This window comes from Vombatus ursinus, unplaced genomic scaffold, assembly GCF_900497805.2.
Source record: "Vombatus ursinus unplaced genomic scaffold, bare-nosed wombat genome assembly UNPS02014786.1, whole genome shotgun sequence".
Taxonomy (NCBI): domain Eukaryota; kingdom Metazoa; phylum Chordata; class Mammalia; order Diprotodontia; family Vombatidae; genus Vombatus; species Vombatus ursinus.
The window spans coordinates 705,356-724,636 of record NW_020954564.1 but is presented as its reverse complement, the minus strand read 5'-3'; the positions used below and the strand labels follow the sequence as shown (position 1 = coordinate 724,636).

Genomic DNA, 19,281 nt, shown 5'->3' with positions numbered 1-19,281 from the left:
AACAGAAGTAGAGGTAAAGTGGCTTGCCCTGAAAAAACCCTACTCAATCCTTCCATTCCTGCTAACTATCATCCTATATTTCTTCTGTTCTTTGTAGCTAAACTCTTCAAAAAAGCTGTCTACAATAGGTATTTCCACTTTCTCTCCTTTCATTCTCTAAGCCCTTAAAATTTAGCTTCCAACTTACATTCCACCAAAATTTCTCTCCCAAAGTTGCTGGTGATCTCTTAATTGCCAAATTTAGTGGCCTTTTCTCAATTTCTTGACCTCTCTGTAGCCTTTGACACTGTTGATTATTCTTTCCTCCTTGAATACTCTTTCGTCTCTAGGCTTTCAGGACACTAGGCTCTTCTGGTTCTCCTCCTGCCTATCTGACTGTGCCTCCTCTGTCCTCCACATTACATCCTCTAAACTGCAGATATCCCTCAGGGTTCTTTCCTAGGCTTCCTTCTCCTCTCCCTCTATACTATCTCACTTGGTGATCTCATCACCACTAAATTTAATTACTATCTCTAAGACTGATAATTCTCAAATCTACCTATACTGCCCCAACCGCTCTACTGCCCTCCAATTTCACACCTCTCCAAGTGCCTTTCAGACATTTCGAACTAGATTTCTAGTAGACATCCAGTAACTAAATATATCCAAAACAGAACTCTTTATCTTTCCCCTGGAACCTTCCCACCCTTCCCACTTCTTTATTATTGTAGAGGGCAATGCCTTCTCCAAGTCCCTTGAAACCTAGGAGTCATCTTTGTCTTTTCACTATCTCTCCTCTCCTCCCCCCCCTCTGTCCAATCTGTTGCCAAGATCTGTTGATTTCACCTTTGCAACACTTCTTGAATACACCACCTTTTGTCTTTTGACACTACCACTACTCTGGTGTAGGCCCTCATCACCTCATGCTTGAACTATTGTATTAGTCCACTGATGGGTGGGTCTGCCCTGCCTCAAGTCTCTCCCCACTCCAATCCATCTTCCATTCAGCCCCAAAATGATTTTCCTAAAGCACAGATCTGACCATGTCTCCTTCTTACTTAATAAACCCCAGCAGTTTCCTATTGCCTCTAGGATCAAATACAAAATCCTCTGTTTGGCATTCAAAGCCATTTCACCACCTAGCTGCCAGGTGTTGATCAGGCTATCACCTCTCACCCAGACTCTTGCAATAGCCTCTTAATTTAATTTCCCTGCCCATGGTCTCTCCACCTGGTGGCAGAATTCCTTCTCTCCCACCCATCCAAGGACTAAACTAGTCCAAGGAGGAGAAAAGGTTATACACATGAAGAATTAGAGATCATTATAAGGTTGTATATACCCTGATAGAATATATGCTCCTTGGCGGGGCAGGAACTGTCTCACTTTTGTCTTTGTATTCACATTGCCTGGTACATAATAAATTCTTTTTGATTGATTTTGCTAATTCCAAGTATTGGTAGAAAATATAAGAAATGCTTTTGTGGAAGGGAATTGATAGGTTATCTAGTCCAACTCCTACCTTAAGTATGAATCTCCTGCCTATCATGTCTCCTTTTTTTTCCTTCTCTCCTTCCTTGCTCTTTTCAGTTCACCAACGGTTCATTTAAAAAGCATCCATGTGTATGCATGGTACCTTTTTTGACCCTAGGTAGTTCTTGTGGTAAAAAGTGGCACAATTGTTCCACATTTCTTCCAGCTAAACTGCTCTTACCCAGATTTCATAAACTGTTATGTGCCAGTTACTTAGGATACATGCCTGATATAAAAATAGATGGCAAAATAAGAAGAAAACTCTGTATGCCTCACGCCATTACTGTAGCATAATAGGATTTAGAGCTACAGGAATGCTTTAGAAATCATCTTACCCAATTTCCTTCTTTTAAAAATGAGGAGCTAGAGAGGCTGAGTAACTTAGATCACAGAGGTACTAATTAGAACCAGAATTCAAACCCAGTTCCACTGACTTAAAATTCACTGTCTTCTGCTACCTCACACTTTCTTTCTGATCTGCTCTTATGACAGATGGTTTTCAAGACATTAAACTATTTCTCGGGAGGGACCTTAGCTTCTTTACATTCTGTACACCTTGGAATCTCCTACCCTGAGCTGTTAGTGTTTGTAGTGAAGATATTTCCTAACCAGTCAGATTGAGAATTCTCATCCTGAATCGTAAGATGAGTTCTTGTATATATGTGGAGGCACTAATTGCAAGTGAAAGTGTGGTTGCACACTCATTGTAGCTGGTTAGAGAGCTGACTACTCTTGTATTGCTCTGAGTTTATCAGCAAAATACGTGGGGATATTCTCCTTCATTCTGCAATGCCTTGATTGTCTACTCTTACTGATGAGGTAGGAAAAAAGAACTTTTAAAAAAAAATTTATATGATACCTATTTCTGTGATATTCAAAATACTTTCTAGGCCTTTTTTGAAAAAAGATAATAACTCTTTAAAACCCAAGGAGTACTAGACAGGTGAGATTAACTCTGTGTACTTTCTCCCTTTATTGATAACTTTAATTTGATGGAAATGAGTAGAACTAGGTTTGAATGGTAGAGATGTGTTGGACTACAAAATCAGAAATTCTGCCAAAGACATGACCTGAGCTATGTCCTATTTTGAGAAGCAAGTCAGTATATTTCTGTCCCTACAGATAGGCCTTTGGTTCTATTCTAGATTGTTTTATACCTGACTGTATTTGGTTTCAGAAGAAATTTTTTTCATTGATGAAGAAATGTTCACAGTGAGAATGAGCTGGCTTATTGAGGTAGTGAGTACCCTGTCATTACAGCAATTCAAGCAGACCACTTGTCAGGGTTGCTATAGTATGGAATGACTCCTCAGGTAGGGGTTGGAATAGATTTATGAGAATACTTCCAACTCTAGGATTCTTTACAGTACAATTGTAATAAGCACCTATTGTGTGCAAAGCATCGTGCCTAGATTGCGGTGGTACATAGGTTAGATACAACACAGTTCCACCCCCAAGGATTTTACAGTTTAAGGGGATACAATGCCACGGACAGGTAGTTATGCTAAACAGGTATTACATGGTAAGTATATTAGAGAGGTTTGAAACAAAAAGGTCTGTGAAATCTGAGGGGAAAGGTTACCAACCAAGGGGCTTCAAGGAAGACACCTTGGAATAGGATGGATTTTGAGTTGGGCTTTAAAGACCAAGAAGGGAACAAAATAATGTTATGAAATATTGCTGTCCTTTTTATTCTCTCAGAGAAGACTCTACGGGAAGATAGCAAGGACTACCAGCAAGTACTTCTAGATGTGAGACGGTCTTTGCGGCGGTTCCCACCTGGTGAGATGATGGCTATCCTGGCTTGCTCCCTGTTTCATTTTTTGTGTCTCCATTTTCTTTCTACGTTGCTGTGGCTTCCCATGTCAAAGTCATCTGCATTTAGCCATGAGTTTCCTGCCTGTCTTTCCTGCTCTGTCCACTCCTGCTCTTAGTGTCAGTGGCAGCAACAAGAACATTGATGAGGTGGGAAACTGGGAGGCAAAAGTGCTTTGTACATGACACCTTTGACCCTCCTTCCAATGTGTCCATTAGTTAGTAATTTCAAATCTTTTGAGTCATTTTATCCCTTGAATCATTGACTTTCTGGCTGATGATATAAAGGTTCAAGCTAAAAACAAGTATGCCTGACATATTGATAGTGAACTAATAAGAGTATTTTTTTCTTCCCAAAGCCATCAGTGGGGCTTAATAGGGATTAGAGTCATACTCAAATCTATACTCAATCTGCTTTAAAGGAGTAAATTGCTTTGGATTTTGAGCACTAATAAGTCCTGTTAATGCCTTAAGTTGATTAGATTCAGATAATGTTATCTAGTGTCTATATTGCTGTCCTTGGGCATTGCAGGTACTTTGGGAGGCCACTTGACCTATCTAGCTGAATATTTCAGTAGAACATCACCTTTACGTGTGGTTCTATTCTATTGTTTAGACCCTGTAGTCATCCTTATATCCTTGGAGGAATAAGAAATACTTTTATGAAAGAAAAAAACTGAGCCAGAATTCTGTTTTTATCATCTGTTTATTATTCTCCAGGAAATTTTGTATCTGGAGTCATGAGGCCAAGAGAATCTCCTGGTTTTACATAGACAGCTAGTGACTAAAAACCTGTTGCTTTGTTTATCTTTTGAAAGGGTTCTTCTTACTGACTGCATTTTTTTTTTCACACAGAATATATCTATGTACTATGTGTCTATGTGGGTATATATATACATATACCCATATATATGCCCTGGTTCCCTTTCCTATCCTAGTTACCTAGTCTAGAATATATAGGACAGTTTTCCCTCAAAATCCTTTTTTTTTTGTTTTTTTTTTTTTTAATTTTAACAACTTCAGTACTTCAAAGGTCTGTAATTTCAGTGATATGTGGATACTTCTACTACCAACACAGATTACAACTCTGTAACTTGGTTTTCAAGAGTTATCATTAGAAAATCAATGCTGTGTTTGGCAAGTTGATAAAGAACCCTCTTCTAAGTTAGTTAAATTAGTCTTCAGAAAACAATCTGTCATTGAGACTGCTTGAAACATTTTTTTTAGCTTGGTAAGGCTTGCATAAAATAAAATTCACACACATATAGGCATAATTATAGGGTTATAAAGGAAACCAATCATATTAAAATACAGCTATCAAAGTATTTTTTAAAAAACAAGTTCATGTTATGAATGTAATGGAATACTATTGTGCTATAAGAAATGATGAGCAGGCAGACTTCAGAAAAACCTGGAAAGACTTGTATGGTCTGATGCTGAGTGAAATGAGCAGAACCAGGAGAACATTGTACACAGTAACAGCCACGTTGTGCAATGACTAATATTGATAGATTTAACCCTTCTCAGCAATATAAGGATCTAAGACATCTCCAGGGGCCTCATGATGGAAAATGTGATCCACATCCAAAGAAAGAACTATGGAGTTTGAATGCAGATCGAAGCATACTATTTGCTATTTTTTTTCTTCTCATGTTTTGTTTCCTCTTTCTGGTGGTTCCTCCTATTGGTTCTAATTCTTCCTTACAACACATCACTAATGTGAAAATATGTTTAATAGGATTGTATATGTATAGCCTATATCAGACTACATGACACTTTGGGGAGAGAGGGGGAAAAAATTTAAAACTCAAAAGCTTATGGAAGTGATTGATGATAAATCAAAATAAATTAATTTAAAAAAAAACAAGTTCATGAACCCTTGGTTAAGAAACCTTGGCTTAAATGGAAAAACAGTAAATGGGACAAACAGATTTTGTGGTCAATAACTCCCCTAAAATCCTACTGTGACACACTTCATAATGATGATGGTTTCTCAAAGACTGTGACAATAAGCACTAACGTTATTTTGAGAAGGGTTTCACCAGACTGCCAGAGGGGTCCATAGTACAGAAAAGGTGAAGAAACCTTGATTTAAACCATCATTGATCTATAACATAAGTGTTGTAGTCTGTACTTTCCTGGTGCTCTTAGGCTGAAACTACTGTTTATGTTCTTTTTTTGAATTAATTTATTTTGATTTATCAACAGTCGCTTCCATAAGCTTTTAAGTTTTAAATTTTTCTCCCAGTCCCTCCCTGCCTCCTTCCCCAGGACGGTGTGCAATCTGATATAGGCTCTACATATACATTCCTATTAAACATATTTTCACAGTAGTCATGTTGTAAGGAAGAATTAGAACCAATAGGAGGAACCACAAGAAAGGGGAAACAAAACAAAACAGAAGGAAAAAAAAAAGAGCAAATAGTATGCTTCAATCTGCATTCAAACTCCATGGTTCTTTCTCTGGATGTGGATAGCATTTTCCATCATGAGACTTTTGGAGATCTTTGCATTGCTGAGAAGGGCTAGGTCTATCCAAGTTAGTCATCTCACAATGTGGCTGTTACTGTGTAGAACGTTCTCCTGGTTCTGCCCACTTCACTAAGCATCAGTCCATACAGTTCTTTCCAGGTTTTTCTGAAGTCCACCTGCTCATCATTTGTTATAGCACAATAATATTCCATTACATTCACAACTTTTCACAACTTGTTCAGCCATTCCCCAGCTGATGAGCATCCCCTCAATTTCCAATTCTTTGCCACCATAGAAAGAGCTGCTATAAATATTTTTGTACATGTGGGTCCTTTTCCCATTTGTATGATCTCTTTGGGATACAGCCCTAGAAGTGCTATTGTTGGGTCAAAGGGAATACCATTTATATTCTGATAAATGATAGTCTTGGATCTTATGATCTTTGAGTTCTTATGATCCTTTCTAGTTCTGAGTTTTTTTCCTTGATTCTCCCCATCTCATTTGCCCTAATTATTCAGAAAATACCAATATCTTATTCGTTAATTTGTGGCTATTGATAACATTCTTTACCTCAACTATTAATAATTTACTTAGTTACTAATGTTATTTTAGTAAGTTTAGTTTATTTGCATTTTGCACTTATCTTCTAATGTATCATCAAGCATACACCATTCTTTGTTGGGGTGGAGGTAAGCATGAGAGGGTGATGAGATTTTTGGCCTGAATTTTTTGCCAGTGATATTCAGGCCCTGATATCACTTGCTTTCTCATTCACTACACCTGTATTCTTTGTCTGGCAATAAGGCAGTACAGGTATTTAAGATCTTACAGTCTGAGGTTCATATGGGACATGCTTCCTGGATTAAGAGAAGCAGGAAGAAGAAGAGAGTGAGACACCAAACCAGTCCAGTGACAGAGCTGGCTGCTGAAGGAATGACATAAGTGGAAACCCCGTTCCCCAGCATAACCTCTCCTCCAGCAGTGCATTATCACTTTAAAAGTGTGCTGTACAGTAAAGAGGACTCATATATCCAGGAGTAGGTTGGAATATTACTGGCATTGTGTTGAAATATTTATTTTCTATAAACTTCTCCAAACCCAGAGCCTCAAAAAAAAGGGGGGGGGATTATGTGCTAGATATTGAGTATGTAGCTTAAACCATAAGACAAATGTCATATAAAGATAATAGCATCAGAGAACATAAAGTCATAGAGCTCGGCATCTCCCCAATCTACCCAACATGCTGGGTGCAAACAATGCAAATAGTATTGTAGGCCTGTGCTTCAGGGTCTGGTTATGGGGAAATGTCTGCCAGTCTCCCATGTCAGTGACTTAGCATGATCCCCAAGTAAATCAATTGGGTAAGGGTAGATGAAAGACTTGGATAATATAGAGTTACAGGTTAGCAGGGACAAAACCTTCACCTCTGGAGTTTGTCCTGAGGCTGGGCCTCCCTCTACTTCCAAGGCATAGAGACTAAGAACTCCCAGTCTTGGGCAACTCTGCAGCAGAAGAAGGGGGAGGGATTGAAAAGTTGGAGGAAAACCGGAAACAAGTGACTGGGAATATGAGAGGCTGAAAAAGACCAAAAGGCCAAGAGAGAAATCTAAGTGAAACCCTTAGAAGCAGGTAAACCAGCAGTTAGAGGCTCATAAAAAACACAAGGAAGAATGTTTGAAGACTGAGGCCAAAACACTGTGAACAAGTAAATTTCAACAATAATAAATTGCAAAAGCCTTCAGGAGAAAGATCTTTAAAATGTGAAGGAACACCATATTCAAATAACCCAGGATTACTCCTCAGTCATGAGACATTGGAGAAGTGAATGGAATACTACATTCTAAAAAAATGAAAGAGCTTAGTCTACCACCCAAAGTAATCTTTCTATAAAATTAAGCCTAATCATTTTTAGATGATGGGAAGGAAAGAAAAAGAGAAGCAGAATATTTGACTTGCAGATACCCAAACAATGGAGACACAAGAAAGGTAAATAAACGCAGTGATGTAGAAAACACTTAAATAGTAAGATCTTTTGTCTCATGCTTAAAAGCTATTGGTTAAAGAAAAAAAGTAAATTGAACTGAAAGATAAAGAGGGATCCTCTGGGAAGAAAAAAGACACAAGGGGCTAAAAATCTAAAAGATCGGAAGACTGCAAGAAGGAGGAGTAGTTGAATTAATATTCCAAAGACTCACTTGTTGAGCTCCCACAAATGAATCATTGTCCTCTGCGCTAGGGACAACAGTGAAAAGTTTCATGAACAAGGAAGAGAGGGCATTGGAAAAGAAGAGTGGGGAGGAGAACCTCATATACAAAGTTGTTGTGTTTAATCACAGTGGAACACCATTATAATATGGCATAGAAGAGTGTCTTGCCCCAGAACATAAAAGAAAAGGGTTCCACTAAAAAACATTGCTATGGAGGGCAGGAAGGAGGAAAGAAGGAAGGAGGCCTGCATTTATTGAGTGCCAGTGCCACTATGAGCCAGGCACTGTGCTAAATGCTTTACAGATATCTTGTTCAGTTCTCATAAGAACTCTGGGAGGTAGGTACTATTGTTTCTTCATTTTACAGTTGAGGAAAATGAGGCAAGCAGAGGTTAAGTAACTTGCACAGAATCACAGAGCTAGTATCTGAAGCCAGATTTAAACTCAGATCTTCCTAATCCAGGTCCAGTGTTCTTCTCCACTGTACCAGTATGACTGGTAAAAAGACAGCCCTCATCATAAGATTCTTCTGAGGGAATCTGTACACTAGGAGACTGATGTCTCTGCAGAAGAGTTCCCAGGAGAAGGGATGTATGAATAGTAGGATAGCTCTAGAACCAAAGATGATTTAAGTTGGCCTCAGTGAAAAGGGATCAAGCTAAGAGTAGGGGATAGGACTTGCTTCAGGACTTGGGACACAAAGTAAGTTGCACTAGATGACATTGCTTCATTTGACATTTTTTTTTCTTTATGAATTGATATTTCTAAAAAGTGTGAGGTACACCATAAAATAAAGAATAGGGTAATATCTACAAATGCAGTGACAGAAATGGAATAGAAGGGGAAGTTTAATTCAGAAACTCTGCACAGAGAGAAAAAAAATAAAAAAGGAATAAATAAGGGTGGGTGAGTGTGTCCTCAGTCATCGGGTAGAGAAAAAAAATAAGGATGACAAAGCAAAGGAAAACTTACTGGAAAGAGGTTCAGCAAAAGAACTACTTATAAAATAAGTAGTTGGAGAGGAGGGAGGGAAAATTTCTGACCACAAGTTTAACTGAGTGGAAGAAGAAAAGGTTCAAAAGAGATTCAGGGAAATAAAAAGATGTTAGCAATTTAAGTAAATTAAAAAAATTTGCAATAGGACAAGCAAAGGTGATATCCCTAGCACCAAAGTGTATAACGAAAACTAATTGCAGGGAGAAAGTACCGATTTAACAGAAGGGGGATGAAAATAAGTACAAAAAGTAGATGCAAATACAACCTAACAATCATAACGTTAAATGTGAATGGTTTAAACATTCCAATAAAACCAGTAGCAGTACAGATAAGAAAACAAGACCTGAAATTGCTGCGTACTAGAAACACAACCAGAAAATAAAATCACATGCAGAATGAAAAGGGGGTTGAACTTGTTAACTTCTGAGGTCTTGTCAAAGCCTGAGATTTTATCATTTTGTGAAGTAAATGTTAGGTTAGTAGAAGTTTGAAACTGCATACCTCTTAGGCTTTACTTTGCCAAAGACAGCTTCCATTTACATAGAACACCGTTGGATGAATTGCTTTGAGATTCACTGCCTCTTTCTGTGGGATTTATGACTACAAATTACACCTTAACCAAACGTGCCTGCAGACAACTAATAAGGATTTCTTGTAAGTTTTGGAATACAAAAAATACTCAAAATACATTTGTGTGTAATAGATAGTCCCAGGTTTTCCACCGGGGAGAAATGGGGATGTAGAAGTTATAACATGCTTAACTTCACACAACAAATGGTAGGATTTAGTCAGAACCACAAGTCTGTTTCCAATGTACTTGTCACTAAAAATTCTTGCCTCTCAGATAAGCTGATGTTCTAGAAACCTGAAGATTTATTTCACTGATCTCCCATTGAGTACATAACATAGAATTTTTCCAACCTTATTTACAGAGTTCTTGCATTTAAATATAGAAGAACACCATGGTTCATAATTACATGGATTTAAGTTCTATTCATGTCACCTGAAACCATGACTACATATAATAATTATTGGCTTTCATTCAACTAGTCAAAGAATTGGAGAGAAACTTTGGGGAAAAACCATGAGGCCTGTCCTCATAGAGTTTATAGTCTAAATGTGGATAAGGTACTAATACAGGTAACTGCAATTCACTGTATTATATAAATTCATTAGGGAAGTTCAACCAAGGTACTATCTCAGACCCAAGACAGGAAGAAGGTTGTTACTGATGAGTAGTGAATCTGGGAAAACTACTTACAATATGATATTTGATTGAATTAAACTTTAGAAGATGGGAAAGAGTACAACAGTGAAGGAGGGGGAAGGAAAGAAGGACATTCCTGATACAATGATTGGTGCAAAAAAAAAGTAATAGAAAGCAGGAGAGCATGAGACATGTTCAGGGTTAGGGGAGGGACAGCAGAAATTAGTCCGGTTTGGCTAGAGTAGAATGTATGGAGGCAAGAAGAGGAGATAAGACTGGGAAGGTAGGATGGTATGAAATTGTAAAAGGTTGTGGATGTCAGGCAAAGGCATTTACTCAAAAGAAATAGACACTGAACAGTTTGGGTAACATGGCCAGATCTACGCATAAGAAAGGTTACTCATGCAGTACTTTGGAAAAGTTGAAAGTAAGAGAGTAGAGGCAGGAAGAACTGTTAAACTCTCACAGTTATCTAAAAGTGGGAATAGATGTAAGAGATGCTGTCAAGATAGAATCGGTGGGAATTGATAGCTGATTGAAAGTAAAAGAATAGAATCAAAGTCCACAGTTGTGAACATTACAGTTATGAAAGACAGTTTGAATGGTGATAGCAGAAACAAAAAGAAAGCTTGAAGAGCAAATGGAGGGAGAAGTTTAACATTTCTTTTCATTGCGAATATACTACTATACTACCTAATATACTACTATGCTACCTAATACTATACTACTATACTACTATAATACCTAATACTACCATAGTAGTATTAGGTGTATCTATGACTTTGTTACCTCTAGAAATCACAGATATTTTCATTTCACATTATAGTTGTTGCAAATACTTCACAACGTGATTTATATTTATCACTACTTTGAAATATTTTGATAACTTTCTGTATAATTGATTTCCTTTTTGATCTATTTTGTACATTTAAAAAATATTATTCTGAAAAGAGATCATAAACTTCACTAGATTGCTGAAGGGATCCATGATGAAAAAAAGTTAAGAATCCATTTCATAGGCTATACAAAGAGTAAGTGGCATAAGCAGGATTTGATTAGAATAAAAAGGGAACCTAGGTCCTCCTGACACCAAATTGAACAGTTATGGGAATTCCAACTATAATGTACCCATGGATCCTTGAAATGTAAAGCTTACCAAATGTATCTATTTGTGTGTGTGTATTCCCCCCACCCCAAAGAAATATGTTAAAGGTATAGAATATATTCAAACCATATTATATGAGGTGGCCCCACTCCTAATAGAGTTTACTGACTTAGCAGTGCTGACACAACAGGTACACAATTAACAAAATCAGAATACATTCACAAACCAAGTCTAATGTGAGGTTCAGGGAAGGAAAATAGCTGAAATAATTTAATAGAGATGAGATTAAATTAAACTGTATAAATCCAGAAAATCAACTTTAGCAACACAAAATGGAAGAGACGTAGCTAGAGAAGAGTTTATCTGGAAAAGATCTGGGGGATTTAACAGATTGCATGTTCAGTATGAGAAAGTGATATGATATGACAGTCAAGCAAGTTAGTGTGATCTTAGACTGAATTAAGAGAGGTTTAACAGCCAGCAATAAGGAAGACTGTTTTCTGTCAGACCACACTTGTAGTATTGCATTCATTTCCAAACACCATATGCTGGAGAGAAGAGCAGCCAAAATGGTGATGGACCTTGAATTTATCCTATGGGAAGGTTGGTTGAAACAAACTGGGGATGTCTAGCCTGGAGAAGAAAAGAAATAGTGTTAAGATAACTGTCTTCAAGGGGCTTTTCCCATAGATGAAGAAGGATTAGATTTGTTCTGCAGAGGGCAGAAATAGGTGCTATGAAGAGAAGTTGGAAAGAGGCATATTTGTGTTTGGTATTGGGGGGAAACTCCCTGACAGATATCACTGCTCGAAAGTGCATCAGGCTGCCCTGAAGGTGGTGGGTTTCCTCTCACTGGAGGTCTTCAAGCAAAGGCTTCTTGTTGAGGTATGGTTGAACTAGATAGCTACTAGAGTGCCTTTTAATTCTGAATTTCTATATAAGGTAGAAGAGGATGAGATTAAAGATGGAGGTAGAAGGATTAACTTCAGTTAGGAAGAGGGATATGTCTTCTGTGACCAGAGTGAAGGAGAAAGTGTGGGTAGACAGTGCTGAGATTTGAAGATATTTGAGGCAGGTAGAAAGCTCACATTAAATCACATCAATCTTCATGGTGAAATAGATCACTGTAAGTTTGAGATGTGGGGTTAGGATTGTAGAATACAGAAGAGGAGAAAAGGTTTGGAACAGATGTGGGGAATGAGATAAGGAGTGAATAAGGGTGAAATAGGTTTGGCAGGCAGCATCAAGGATCCAATTGAGGTTATGTTGTATAAATTTGTAATGAGTAAAATCAGCCCAGTTTAATGATTTTTATCTTTGTCTAGCAGTACTCAGCAGCTCAGTGACAGTAACAGAGAAATAAAATACCTGGGAATGGAGGTTTTCAGTTTAGGAACAGTGGAAGCTCAGGAGGATAAGGAATCCTGGAGTAGTATCTAGTGAAACATGAAAGTGACCTTTGGGACCAAGGCTAGGGTATGGAATTAAGCCAAGCCAAAGTGGGCTAATTAGACTGGGAAAATAAGCAGGGATCAAGGGATTGGAAGTTGATAAGCATGAAGATTTAATGTGAGAGAGTGGGAAGAGTGGAAAAATAAGAGTTTAATAGTTGTTAGCTTAAAACAAAAATTTTCAGTAAGTATTGTTTATTAGGCATCTGCTGTGTTTGTATTGAGGACTCAAAAACAAATAGTCACTACCCGCCCCCCCCCGGGATTTTGTGTTCTGTTCCATAAATGCTATCCTTGTGAATTAGGCAGCGATTAGAATAGATAATCCCCAATGTCTTTTCTAATGAGAGGATTCTGTGAAATGCATGATAGTGCCCACCTCCAGCGCCTTGCTTTGGGAGGAGTAGGCAGCCTTGTTGGCCTTGGTTTGTAGTGTTCCATCACAGTGATAGCTTCCACTCCAGGACCTCCAAGCTCTTGCCAGCAGCCATGGTGTAGAGGCCTAGTGGTGTATTCAGGGGTGCATACTAGGAGAGTTGGAAATAAAATACAACAGTTTCCCATTAAATTAAACATTAAACACCTACCATATGCAAAATATGCAACCAGGCACTGGGGGAAAATTTTTTTTAATTAGCTGGGGACTCGGTCCTTATGGAGTTTACATTCTAGTAAGGTGATAGAATTAATAATAATTATAATAGTATTTATATATTACTTGAAGGTTTGCAAAGTGCTTTATAAATATCTTATTTAATCCTCACAACAACCCTGGGAGGTTGGTGCTCCTATTATCCTTATTGTACAGATGAGGCAGGCATAAGTTAAATGACTTGCCGATGGTCACATAGCTAGTAAGTATCTGAGGCTGGATTTGAATTCAGGACTTCCTGATTCTACTGGATCGTCTAGCTGCCTGTGTATACAAATAATGATAATGTAAATAGAGCAGAAGTACAAAGTATTTTGTGAGATCTGAAGAAGGGAAACAGAGAAGGCTTCAATGGAGGCTTTGGCTTTTGAGCTGAGTTGAAGAATGGGTAAGATTTCAACAGGCAGAGATGGGGTAGGGCATTGCCAGCATAGGAAATATAGAGAAGAGAGGTACAGAAGCAGAAAACCACAGGAGCTGCATACAGAAGAGAGCAGGCAGTCCATTTTAGCTGGCTAGAGCATATAGTAAAAGGATATAGAATGGACTGAGATAAAGCTGGAAATGTGAGGTGGTGCTGGGTTCTGAAGAGCATTGACTCCCAAGGTGAGGAATTTGAATTTTATGCAGTAGGCAGTATCCCATTCAGGAGTTTGGAGCAAAAGATCATAATCATATTTGTTCATAAAGAAGATTAATTTGGCTACATTGTGTTGGATTGATTGAAGCTAGAGAAACTGGTGTGGGGAATGCAGGGTGGGTGGCTTGTGCAGTGGTCCAGAAGTTAGTCACAAGGATCCATTGTAGGATGTTGGCAGTGGGATTCATTCCTTGATTACACACTTCCTTTAAAAGTTACCATTCTGTATTTGGGCAAGCCAGCTCTAGTCCTTCTTCCTTTTCTTGCTCTTTGGCTATTTGCCATGCCCATGTGCTTCTCTCCTTCCATCTCCAGGCATGCCTAGTGAACAAAGAGAAGGGCTCCAAGAGGAACTGATTGACATCATTTTGTATGTTTTGGAACGCAATCCCCAGCTGCACTACTACCAGGGCTACCATGACATTGTGGTCACATTTCTGCTCGTTGTGGGTGAGAGGTTGGCGACATCACTAGTGGAGAAGCTTTCTACCCACCACCTCAGGTATCTTGCCAGGGAACTGTGAGGAGTTACATTTTCTGCCTACTTGGTGTCACACACAAAAAAGACCAACAAACCATGTTTTCCCCCTGAGCTTATTACTGGTCTATTTACTGAATGGATTAACCCCTAGCAGGGTTTAATCTAGTTTTGACCTGACCAAACTCTTTTTCTTGTCTCACCCCAGGGATTTCATGGACCCAACAATGGACAATACCAAGCATATATTAAACTACCTGATGCCCATCATAGATCAGGTGAATCCAGAGCTCCATGACTTCATGCAGAGGTATACAACATAGTCTCCCCAACTTTTCCCCTTTAGGGAATCCAAACATATTTCATTATCTGAAATTTGTGTTAATTAGTGTGGTTGGGCAAGTCCTAAGCTGTTTTGCGCTAAAAGACAGATAAACTCATTGAACCCCTAGACTTCATAAAATCACTCAGGCATAGGATTTTTTTCCTAAGTACTTCTCAGTTCCAGTAATAGAAAGTGCCTTTACAAATTAAGTATAGATTTATTTCCCCACTTGTTTAGATCTCTGAAAAGCCACAGTTGGCCATTAGGTCCTATCTGTAGGGGAATTAATTCAATTAAATTTAGCATATTTGTTTTTGTTTTTGGTGAGGCAGTTGGGGTTAAATGACTTGCCCAGGGTCACACATCTAGTAAGTGTCAAGTGTCTGAAGCTGGATTTGAACTCAGGTCCTCTTGACTCCAAGGCTAGAGCTCTATCCACTTCACCACCTGGTCCCAAATTTAGCATATTTGTTAAGCAACTCTTATGTTCAAAGCAGGGTGCTGGGCACAGGGCTAACACACACACGCGTGCGCGCACACACACACACACACACACACAAAGTGCAGCAATCTCTACCCTCAAGAAGCTTGTTTTCCAATGGGGGGATATAATAGGTGTGCAGACCAATAATACAAAGTAACTTAAGGAGGGGAGAGCATTAATTACTCAGGCAGGTAACAATGAGGAGGATCAGAGAATGCTGTATCTTGTGGAGGAGGTGACTCATGAGCTGAACACTGAGGGGAAGATAAGGATTCTGAGATGTAGAGAAGAAAAGGCAATACGTTGTGGGTGTGGAGGATGACTTATGCAAATCCATGTTGGCAGGGGAAGCAATGCTGAGTTCAGGGAACAGCTAGTGGTCCAGGTTGTCTGTAACATAGAGAACCAGAAGTATTGGGAGATGAAACTGAAAACATTGGTTATAGCCTGATTGTGGAGGGTTGAGCTTATATTTTATCCTAACAGCATTAAAATGCCACTGAAGACTTTTGAATAGAGGAGCTATATAGAAAGACTAGTGCCTTAGAAATATTATTTTGGTGGCTGTTAGAGAAAGAAAAGATTAAAATTGCAAGGGCAGTTAAAATAGTCCAAGCAAGAAGTGATTAAGGCTGGAAGTGCTGACGTAGTGCAGATGGAGAGAAGAGGACATGCTCGAGGTTGAGCTATCAACACCTCTCACCTGTTAAATAGAAGTGGAAAGGCAGAGGGAAAAGGCGAAGACGGCTCCAAGACTGTGAACCTGAATAACTAGAAAAGTGTAGTATCCTCCACATAAGGGAGGTTCTTGGGGTAACAGTGATGAGTTCTGCTTTGGACAAGGTGAATTTAAGAGGCCTAAGGGACATCCCAGGTGGAGATGTCCAGCAGTCAACTGATAGTGGGAGATTGGAAGTGAAATTAAAGCTGGATATATTGATTTGGGTGTCATCTCTGGAAAGATGATACTATCTCTTAAGGATTTTTTTTTTAAGAATTTTAGTTACACTAAGTCTGCAGATCATTGAAAGCACCTGTTTCCTAGCTTAAGAGAATGTGTTGCCCAAGCCTCAGAATAACAGATCTGAGTACTGTCAGAAGGTAACTGAAGATGTAGTCTTTCTAAAAATGGTGGGAATAAAAAACACTTGACTTTAATTCTTGTCCCATGTTTTTTAGATTTGTAGACCAGCTGGGGAGTGGCATAATGCCATCACTTAACTTTGTGGAACATAATAACAATGATTATTTATGGTTTTTTTTAATAGTTTATAAAACCTTTTTCTTGAAACAGTCTTCTAAGGTATTTCATTCAAGCAGCATTATGAGGAAACTGAGCCTGTGGTCACAAGTGACAAAGCCAGGCCTTCAATCCAGGTCTTTGGACTCCAGGCCTAATACTCTTTCTACTATTCTTCAACTCTGCCCTCTCCTGCCCTCACCAAAAAACAACCAAACAAAACCCCTCACCTTTATGTGGTATTTTGCTATCTTTATGATAACCATGCAAAGTTGCTAGTATAAGAATTATTATTATTCTCATTTTAACAATAATAGCTAATCTGTAACATTTATATAGTGCTTACTATAAGCTGGGCACAGTACAGAGTGCTTTACAGTTATTCTCTCATTTGATCCCACCCTAGGAGGTAGGTGCTATTATTATTCCTGTTTTACAGATAAAGAAAATGAGGCACACAGAGGTTAAGTGACTTGCCCAGGATTGCACAGCTAGGAAGTGTCTAAGTCTGGATTTGATCTCAGCTCTTCCTGACTTCAGGCCCAGAGCTCTATCCACTGTGCCACCCAGGTGCTTCATTTTGCAGTTAATTGCCTAATTTTACAAATTAAAAAATTTTGACTCCGAGATGAGAAATAATTTACCAATATCTCATAGCTGTTAGAACTGGGACTTGGATCCTTTTACTCTTGGTCTGGTGCTCATTCTAGTATACCATAATGCCTTTTTTTGAAGCAAAGTAACTAGGACTCATACTCTATCAGGAGAGCATCACAAGATTGTGTTGGAGAAATTAGGGAAGGGAAGAGAACAAGAACTTATTAAGCTCCTAAGGCACTCTGCTAAGCACTTTATGAATATCTCATGTGATCCTTATAACAACCATGGGAGGTAGGTGCAATTATTATCCCCATTTTATAGTTGAGGAAATTGAAGCGTACAGAGGTTAAGTGATTTAACCAGGCTTACACAGCAAGAAGTATCTGAAACTAGATTTAAATTCAAGTGTTCTTAACTGTGGGCCCAGAACTCATTGCATCATCAAGCTGCTATTAACATTACTGTTTACAGCCTTGGATTCTGAAGTCTTGGGGAATACAGCTTATTCCTTGATGGAGAAAGTTGCCAGGAAACATATTTCTTAAGTAAATGTCTCACCAGATCTGAGGCTGGGGAAGCCGAAAAGGGAGGGAAGATGTGGAGGAAGCTGAAACAGAATCTAACAACTGGATTTCCTTTGGCTCTTAGTGCTGAGGTGGGAACCATCTTTGCACTTAGCTGGCTGATCACCTGGTTTGGCCACGTCCTATCCGACTTCAGGCATGTGGTACGGTTGTATGACTTCTTCCTGGCCTGCCACCCACTGATGCCCATTTACTTTGCTGCTGTGGTAAGTATTAATCATAAATCTGTAACATAGCAGTCCAATGATTTCCCTTGGAAAGGGTCAGTTAAGAAGGATCTTATTCCACCTCCAGGAGCAAACATATCTAGAAATGGAGCTAGACATGGTCACCTGAGTCCCAAGTAAGGTGTTTCTCCCTTTTTTCATGTTTCTTTCCACCAAAATTGGGGGGAGAGAAAAAGTAGCTCCTTGATCTATGACACTCTCCCCCCCTTTTTAAAGATTTATTTTATTTTATTTATTTATTTATTTAGGTAAGCAGTTGAGGTTAAGTGACTTGCCCAGGGTCACACAGCTAGTAAGTGTTAAGTGTCTGAGGCTGGATTTGAACTCAGATATTCCTGACTCCAGGGCCAGTGCTCTGTCTACTGCACCACCTAGCTGCCCCCCTTTTTTTTATTTTTACAAGCAGTTTTTATCCCTTCCATTGCCTCTCCCATATTCAGTTAGGGGGTGGGGACTAAGCCCACACAAACTTACATAGACCAGCAAAGTCATTCTCACATTAGCCATATTTTAAAAATGCAAGTTTTTTTCTAGATTTTAAGTCCATCTCCTCTCTGGCAGAAGATGGGTGATTGGATTCATTGTCAGTCCTGATTTATCAAAGACTTTCAAAGGTGTTTTACTATATAATGTTGTCATTGTGTTGGTTGTCTCCTAGTTGTGCTCACTTTGCTCTGTATCATTTCATAAAGGTCTCCCTAGTGTCCTCTGAAATTGTCCGTTTCATCACTTTGTATAGCACAGTAATATTCCATTACATTCATAGACCACAGTTTGTTTAGGCATTCCCCAAGAGATGGGTAATCCCTTAGTTTCCAGGTTGGGGGCTACTGTGAAAAGAGCTGCTATAAAGCTTTTTGTACACATGGGTCTTTTTTTCTTTCTTTGATCTCTTTGGGTAGAGACCTAGTAATGGTTTATTTGGGTTAAAGAGTATGTATTCTATGTACCTTTGGGCACATAATTCCAAATTACTTTCCAGAATGACTAAACTATGCATAGCTCCACTTTCAGTGTTCTTATGTACCTTGGTTTGTGCCATGATTTACAGGTTCCAGTGGGGACAAAGTGGAAAAGAATAGTTTGTGGGAAGATGAATAAAAACCATAAGTTTAAAGGGAAAAAAAAAGTAGGTGCTAATATTGATAATGATAATAATGGTAACCTCCAGGAAAGCCCTACTTTAACTCCCAAGGCCTCCCCAGCTGGGCCTGAGCTCTCAAAGGCTCTGCCAACCAGCAATGCCAAAGCTCCTATGGGCCTTCCCAGGCTGAAGAGGTTTTGAGTAC

At 38.9% G+C, this 19,281-nt stretch overlaps 1 protein-coding gene across 1 annotated transcript in view; it reads left to right on the top strand.

Annotated features, from left to right (window-relative positions):
- LOC114046950 (TBC1 domain family member 20) overlaps positions 1-19,281 on the top strand; it is a 38,341-nt gene that overhangs the window by 13,367 nt on the left and 5,693 nt on the right. The window contains exons 3-6 of the mRNA XM_027867592.1: positions 3,211-3,291; positions 14,370-14,556; positions 14,741-14,842; positions 17,830-17,971. Coding sequence (XP_027723393.1) covers positions 3,211-3,291; positions 14,370-14,556; positions 14,741-14,842; positions 17,830-17,971 — 512 coding nt within the window. The remainder of the gene's footprint in view (positions 1-3,210; positions 3,292-14,369; positions 14,557-14,740; positions 14,843-17,829; positions 17,972-19,281) is intronic.